Source organism: Mus musculus, chromosome 13 (assembly GCF_000001635.26).
Source record: "Mus musculus strain C57BL/6J chromosome 13, GRCm38.p6 C57BL/6J".
Classification (NCBI taxonomy): domain Eukaryota; kingdom Metazoa; phylum Chordata; class Mammalia; order Rodentia; family Muridae; genus Mus; species Mus musculus.
Window position 1 is genome coordinate 73,509,417 of NC_000079.6, and position 8,101 is coordinate 73,517,517.

The 8,101-nt window shown below is 49.2% G+C and overlaps 1 protein-coding gene across 4 annotated transcripts in view; it reads left to right on the forward strand.

Annotated features, from left to right (window-relative positions):
- The window catches only part of Lpcat1 (lysophosphatidylcholine acyltransferase 1), a 49,190-nt gene extending 42,186 nt beyond the window's left edge, over positions 1 to 7,004 (forward strand). For 3 of the 4 annotated variants that reach the window (NM_145376.6, NM_001368681.1, NM_001368682.1), the window contains 5 exons: positions 580 to 705; positions 1,432 to 1,585; positions 1,884 to 1,982; positions 4,404 to 4,545; positions 4,938 to 6,997. In NM_145376.6, coding sequence (NP_663351.3) covers positions 580 to 705; positions 1,432 to 1,585; positions 1,884 to 1,982; positions 4,404 to 4,545; positions 4,938 to 5,122 — 706 coding nt within the window. In that variant the 3' untranslated portion in view covers positions 5,123 to 6,997. Of the gene's footprint in view, positions 1 to 579; positions 706 to 1,431; positions 1,586 to 1,883; positions 1,983 to 4,403; positions 4,546 to 4,937 lie in introns of all 4 variants that reach the window. The other variant, XM_006517189.3, reaches the window with a different exon arrangement.
- Positions 7,005 to 8,101: the final 1,097 nt, after the last annotated feature.

Consider the following 8,101-nt stretch of genomic DNA (forward strand, 5'->3'; position numbering starts at 1 on the left):
CATCCCATTGGATGTCTGGGCAGTGCCAGCGTGTGGGCTCACTGCACGTAGGACACAGCAGAACTCTTGTTCTCAGGAGCCCTGTGCAGGGCACGATCTTAGGAAGTGGCAGCCACTCTCATTTTGCTTCTCTCTGTGTTCATAGAAATTTCTCTTCTTAGTATATAACTTAAAATAATGTTTTATATGGCTAAAATATTAGCACTTAATGTCATCTCGGCAAAAGCCTTGTCTACACATGATTAACTAGCTCCAGGTTCCAGGAGGGAAGGGAAGGACGTACCTACCCATCCTGGTCTCAGACAAGGGTATATGATGCTAATCAGCTGCTTCCCCTCAGGGAAGGCCCTGACATCCTGGTACTAGGGTGTCCAGTAGTCAATGCCTCTGGTGTCCCCTGGGCTTTCTTCTCTTGGTATGAGCATCTCTGTCATAGTGAGTGCCCCTCCCTCCCCTCCCCCCAGACCATCAGGAGCTGTCCACTATGGTTGCATTCTGACACTTAGTTCATTGTAGCTATCGTGGTTACTGTTGCTGCTGGGTGAAGAGATGGGGTTCATGAAAGGATCTCTTTTGCAGGGCCCTGGGTGTCTCAGTAACCGACTATACATTTGAGGACTGCCAGCTGGCTCTGGCAGAAGGACAACTTCGCTTGCCTGCTGACACCTGCCTGCTAGAGTTTGCCAGGCTTGTGAGGGGCCTCGGGTGAGTTGCCTGTAGCTCTCGAGTGTTCATTAGAACCACGTGCTGCTGAGGTTTGCAAGAGATATGTCAGGAAATTCTTTCTGTTTATGTTGGGTTTCAGGTGTCATCAGCAGGCCACATAGAAGGACCTTTAAAACCTTACTGTTGGACACCACCTGTGTGTATGGGTGTTGCCCCTGTACACCAGCTTAGGAATATACCCAGGGGCCAGAAGCCTAGCATCTTGTAAAGTAAGGATGTGCCAGGCTCAGAAACTGACTTTGTGATTGTTAAGAAATTTTAAAAATATTTTGATGAGTTGCCAGACCTCAAAATGAGTCTCTTGTCTTAGTTTCTATGCTGTGATTTTTTTTTAGATTTATTTATTTATTTATTTAATGTATATGAGTACACTGTAGCTGTAAAAATGGTTGTGAGCCATCATGTGTTTGCTGGGAATTGAATTCAGAACCTCTGCTGGCTCCGGACCCTGCTGGCTCCAGGCCCCAATTGCTCTGGCCCAAAGATTGATTTATTTATTATATATAAGTACACTGTAGCTGTCTTCAGACATGCCAGAAAAGGGCATCAGATCTCATTACAGATGGTTGTGATCCACCATATGGTTGCTATGATTCGAACTCAGGACCTTCAGAAGAGCAGTCAGTGCTCTCTTAACTACTGAGCCATCTCCCCAGCCCTACGCTGTGATTTTATCAATAAACCTCTCCCTCATTTTTTATTTAGACTAAAACCAGAAAATCTTGAAAAAGATCTAGACAAATATTCAGAAAGTGCGAGGATGAAGAGAGGAGAGAAAATCCGCCTTCCAGAGTTTGCGGCCTACTTGGAAGTTCCTGTCTCAGATGCACTGGAAGACATGTTCTCGCTTTTTGACGAGGTGAGTTTAACTGGGGAGCTCAGGGCAAAACCTCTGGCTTATGAATGTGTAAGCCAGTCTTAGTGGATTGGAACCCACAAAGATGCCGGCCAGCCTGTTCTCCAAGTGCAGGCTTTTGGTTTGCCTTCTGGCAAAGCTTCATGTTCAAGAATTAAATGGGGTTCAAGCAATTACGTCTGGGAATGGTCTTCCAAGTACAGGTTTTTATGTCTGTAGATTTTACCAAGTCACTTAGCTAGAGCTCCCCTGGGACATGCAAGCCACCAAGCCATCATCTGAATGTGCGTCTCTTTTGCAGAGTGGTGGTGGTGAGATTGACCTTCGTGAATATGTGGTCGCCTTGTCTGTGGTGTGCAGGCCATCCCAGACCTTAGCCACCATCCAGCTGGCATTCAAGGCAAGTGGATTCCTTGAGTGGGATGTGTGTCTCTGTTAGTTACGCTTATTATTGCTGCGACAAACACCTGGCAGAAGCGTCTGAAAGGAGGGCAGGTTTATGGGGATGTGGTTTGAGGAGGTGACAGCCATGGTGGGTAAGTCATGAAGGGTAGGCTGTCAAGTCGCTGCTGTGTCACACTAGAGGTTAAAAAGTAAAAGATGAATGCCAGTGTTCAGGTGGCTTTTTGATTTTCCCGCTTTTACTCAGTCTGGAGCCCCAACCTGTGGGGTGGCTCTATATCATTCAAAGGGTATCTCCCTCAGTTAGACCTCTCTGGAAACACCGTTACAGACATGCCCAGAAGTGTTTCCTAACCTGCATCTCCAGACTTCAAGACCCCCCCCCCCCCTTTAAAAGTTCCAAAGGCCTAAGAACTGTGTGATGGTTTGAATATGATGGGCCCAGGGAGTGGCACTATAAGAAGATGTGGCCCTGTTGGAGTAGGTGTGTCAGCGTGGGTCTGGGCTTTAAGACCCTCACCTAGCCTCCTGGAAGCCAGAATTAAGCTAGCAGCCATCAGATGAGGATGTAGAACTCTCAGTTCCTCCTGCACCACGCCTGTCTGGATGCTACCAGGCTCCTATCATGATGATAATGGACTGAGTCTCTGAACCCGTAAGCCAGCCCCAATTAAATGTTGTTCTTATGAGAGTTGCCTTGGTCATGGTGTCGGTTCAGAGCAGTAAAACCCTAACTAAGACAAACTGTTAGCAGTTTTCTATATCAATTACCTTTGTCATTTTTGTAACCAAATACCTAACAAGAAGCCACTTGAATGTCTTATGGAGAGATGGCTCAACATAAGAACACTTGCTGCTCTTGCACAGTCCCCGAGTTTAGTTCTTTGCACCCATGTCAGATGGCTTACACCCATACACCATGATTCCCTCTTCTGGCCTCTCTGGGCACGTGCTTGTTCATGGTGCACATACATACATACATACATGCATACATACATACATACTTACATTCATAACATACAGGCACATACACATAAATTAATCTTAAGCCACTTAAGGAAGGAAGGATTTGTTTTGGATTATAGTTTAAGGGACTACTGTCCAACATGGCAGAGAAAGCAGGGCCACAGTAGTGTGAGGCAGCCACGGCCAGCAAACAGAGCTAGAGGGATGCTGGTACTCAGCTGACCACAGCTCATGGGATGGCACCACCACATTCAGAGTGGGTCTTTCCTTCTTAGACAGGATTATCTGCGAGCACCCTCATAGATAACGCTCCGAGGTATTAGGAGCCCCTGGTCTCTCACGGCCTCCTAAAGCTCCTTTGCTTTCTTCTTACCTGCTGCACCCCTCCTCAGTACTCTTAGGATGTACCCCCAGTTGCCAAGGTCACTCATATGGGTCACTCCAGGAGAATACTATGGTGTCAACACCTGCTGACTGGTTGGGAAAGTCTGGCCCTCCTGCACTTACAATGTGTTCTGCTCTAATGGCTCGATCCCACTTGGGATGACTTAAAGTCATCAAGGAGAATCTGTTGTAGTGGTGGAGTGTAACGGTGTCAAGCAGCATTCGGGTTCGTCGGCAACACAAACAGCAGAACATGGTCCAAACCTCTCACAGCTGCCTGGAAGAGCAAGTGCAGCAGGCGGCTGAGCATCCTGGTGGTCATGCTGGGGCCTTATCCCCACTGTGACCATGCCCCACTGCACCTCACTCCTTAGGCCAGCTGTCACCCCTCTGACTTCCACAGTACCATACCTGCAACTATCCTTGTCTGCTATCCCCAGGTCATAATGGCCCTGGGAACTTTAGACAGGAGTGGCAGTAACAAGGTATCAGTGGAGTGCTCTATAACAAGGCTGGGTGCTGCTTTTTTTCTGTTGCTCATTTTTTTCATACAGTGAAGATTTCTGATTAGAAATGCAGACTTGGTCCTTGCCTTCTTCAGAACCACAGCCTCACAACCCCAATGCATTGACCTTAATCACCAAACGATTCTGCAGTTTATCCATTGACCACTAGGTGGCACCAGAAGCACACCGTTCTGGTTTCCCGGTTCTTGTTGCAAGAGCCCTGCAGCCCCAGGTTTGCTCTGCCACACTGAGCCCTTCTGCTACTTCCAGCTCGAGTCGAGACTCTGTTCAGTCTCCTTCTACTTGTTGCTTTGCTCCCACAGTTATAGCATCCGAGTCTCAACCAAGACATGTTTGTGCAATGTCCATAAGGGACGGGCAGAGGTCAGTAGAGGCAGAGGCACAACTCTACCCTGAGCCTTAACATATACTTTTAGGCACCACTTGCTCAAGGGTGCCAGCTGTTTGAACAAAGTGGGGTCAGGAGCACTGGGGAAAATGTCCCAGGCCTGCCCAACACCAGAAGGAGCGTCCCCAGTGTAACTCTTCACTGTCCCTTGCAGATGTACGGATCTCCTGAGGATGGCAGCATAGATGAGGCCAACCTGTCCTGCATCCTCAAGACTGCACTGGGTGTATCAGAATTAACAGTGACCGACTTGTTCCAGGCTATTGACCAAGAGGACAAGGGAAGAATCACCTTTGGTAAGTGAAGCAGAGGTCGGATGTTCTGGGTACTCCGGCCCAGGGGGCCAGGGGACATGAATGGAGCCCCCTGCCCCATCTGCACACACCAGGCTACCCTCTCCCCTCACATAGCACTGGATCCCCTGAAGAAGCTGCAGGGACTTCTGACCTGGGTCCCCTGTGGGGAGGACACCCACCCCAGCTCCATTGAAGCTGCTTTCCCGAAGGCTTCAGCACCATAACCCTGGCACCCTATACTTGGGCCCTGGCTTGAGGAATTGTCATTCCTGTACCAGCATTGGGGGTGACGACTTTTCCTGAAATATTCGCCTTTCTAGCAGGGATCTCTAACCAGTGCCTGGTAATGGGGCTCTCTTGGGTCCCAATAATCAGCTTCCTTGTCTTTGCAGATGACTTCTGCGGGTTTGCGGAAATGTACCCCGACTACGCAGAGGACTACTTGTACCCTGATCAGACACATTTCGACAGCTGTGCACAGACACCCCCAGCACCAACTCCCAATGGCTTCTGCATTGACTTCAGCCCTGAGAACTCAGACTTTGGGAGAAAGAATTCTTGTAAGAAAGCGGACTAGAATGGAAGATTCCGGAGGGATGAGGCCCCTCCCGCATCACCACCTGCCTCCAGTGGCCTGGAGCCTGATTGTGTGTTGCGCCTTCTACCTTTCCCTGTCTCTCTATGTCTGCAGGCCTGAGGTCCAAGAGACTTGTGATGTTATTTGTTTTCTGTAAAGTCTGTCTCAGGGCCCAGCTGGGCATTTGCAGGGAAGCTGTATGTGTGTCCCATCTGCCCATTGCAGGCAGGCAGGCGGGCGGGCGGCTGCTCGGGGCCTCCCTGTGGGGCAGGACTCCACAGGCTGAGTGGGCACAGGTATGGCTGTGTGCTCACCTAGAATACGCTGGTCTTGAGTTTGTGTCTGTCTTTCCCCTCTTTGTTTGTGCGGTGTGCACAATGCAGGACCTCTGTGCGTGCGCTGCACATACCCTCCCTGGAACAGTCAGTCACCTTGTCCTAATTTAGTGCCTCTGCCGTCTCTGGCTCACGTGACGGGGGCATCATCGGATTCTAAGTGTTTCTGTGTCGGTGCAGGAGGTCGTGACTCTTTTATAAACCTCACTTAAGTACTTTGAAAACATTCAACCTTTTTTTAAAAAAAAAAAAGAAAAGAAAATTGGTTTTCTACTTCATTTTTCACCTTAACGAAAGGATATTTATTTCCAGGCTTGCTTTTGATAGACTCTGAGACGTCCTGGTGGCCGCAGCGTAAGGGGCCTCACTGCCCTGCTCCCATTGAAGTCATGGGACATTTAGCCACAAAGACCGGCCCCGGGGTCCTTTTCTGCTTTCCTTAAGCCTTCTTGAATCTCCATCTTTTTTATAAACATTGCCAGTTTGGTATTTCAGTTTCAATATGACAAAGTCTACTTCATGTATCTAGTAAAAGCATTGAATGTGGGTTAAAGAGTCAGCCAGAGGGAAAGAACTGGAAAGTGTCCCCTTATCTTTGTGCTGATTTTAGCCCTCTGAGCAGACATACTGAGAAGGCCAGGAGGTCCTGCCCAAAGCCCATCACCCTCTCTTTGCACTGGTTGCCATGGTGACTTAGGGAAAGCAGCCACCATCTGAGCGTAGGTGGCTTTACTCTGTGGGGGTGACAGCTGAAGGGGACAGGCCACAGAGTTTGCTGTGCTTGGCCCTTCATGAGATCAGGAAGGAACAGGGTCCAGGCTGTCACCTTCAGCATTACCTGGTTTCCTCTTTTTTTATGACAAGACTTATCCGTAAAGCACAGTGACTGTAGGTTTAGTTTGTTTCCTAAGCTTTGGAATCTTGTTTTTTACTCCTAAGCTAGATTTTTTTTTTTTTTCTCATTTGGGGCATTGCTATAGGAAATGACCACCAAGCCAGTAAATGCAGGAAAGCTGTTTTCTGAGTTTCTCAGAGGGAGTGTCAGTATGTGCTTTCCCCAAGAGAGGTCACATAAACAAAACTTGTCAACCTCAGTCACACAGCGCCACACTGCCGCGGGATGGGCAGGGAGATGGATTTCTGAGCTCTTAGCTGGTTAGGTATGGATGAAATGTGAACACAGCCTTTGTAGCTAACGGGTTGGTTTTATAACTGTAGAGTACAAATTTTCAGAAGAGAAAAGCCACTAAAAGGCCAATGAAGGAGACAGATGAACTGAGATGTCCCGAGGCTTGGGCTCTGCCCTGCCATCTGCAAGTGATGGATTCCTGAGGAATGGCCACTGGTCATGTTGAAGGAATCCTGAGCAGACCTGGGACGGATGTTCATCCTCCTGATGACTCTCTCTAGTAACCTCAGTCCGCGCATCAGAACTGTGAATGTACATACCGGGCAGGGGAAGGGGCAGTGCCCGCCCTGTCTGCGGGCGCCTTTGGGGTGCGGGCTTCAGGTTTTCAGTGGAATAAACATGACACGACGTAAAGTTTTACAGGCTCGAGTGTGTTTTGTTAATAAAAGCTTCACTTAGAAAGTTTGCTGTCACTCACGGGACACGCCATGGTGCCTTGCATCCGGAGGGTCAGCTGGTTCTGTAGTTTTCCTGTGTGATGCGTACGCAAGTCGTAAGCACATTTGTTAGCAGATCCATCCTTTGAAACCTGTGTAAGAAGAAGTAAAACGACAGGTAAATGATCACACCCTCCAAAGGTGCGGGGAGGACTGAGGAGAAAGCCCAGTGCGTAAATGTTTGCTGCAGAAGCCTACGGACCTGAGTCAGTCTCCAGAACCAACAATAAAAATGCAATTAGGTGAGTGAGCTGGGAGTGCCAGGGAGACAGCAAGGGATTCCTGGGGCTCACTGGCAGCTAGCCTATCCCAGTTGGCCAAGTTGGTAAGAGAGACCCAGTCTCAAAGAACAGGCTGGATTATGCCTGAGGAGCAAGAACACATAGTCCCAGGTACACACACACACATACATGTATATGATAATCAAGCTGTGGAGTGGTGGGCTGTGCACAGATAACCTGGTTCCTGGTTGAGCATAGGTCTGGAACACACAACCCCCCAGTCCCCCCCACCCATGCCCAAGCCCCAGTGGGAGGAGATTTCCACCTGCATGGGATGGCAGGTGTTCGGCCACGCCCCCTGGGCACCTTGCTCCTATCACGTAGCTACAGGCTTCCCACAGCCCCCTGCAGAGAGGTATGCAGCATCAATCACCCAGTAGCTGCACCAAGCCCTCCCACATGCAAATAAGGTTTTCCCAAACTCTCCGTCCAAGCCAATGAGAAGTACCTGCTGTCAGATCCTGAATCATCCCCAAAACTGTATATAAGTCTGATTCAGGGAATAAAGGTGTGCAAGAACTACTCCATTGTCTGAGCCTTTGTCCTAAGAGCAGTAACACTTGGGGAGAGATCTGCTCTCTCGAAGCGTCATGCCACCTGAGGCTCTGCCGCACTCTTCACTGGCCCTGTAGGCTTCTTGTCAGCCCAGCCCGACCCAACCCAACACAGAAGCTGGGAAGCGACTTCCCCTCCCTGCCCACACCACATTCGCTTCCTTTCTCCGGAACCCTTGCAAA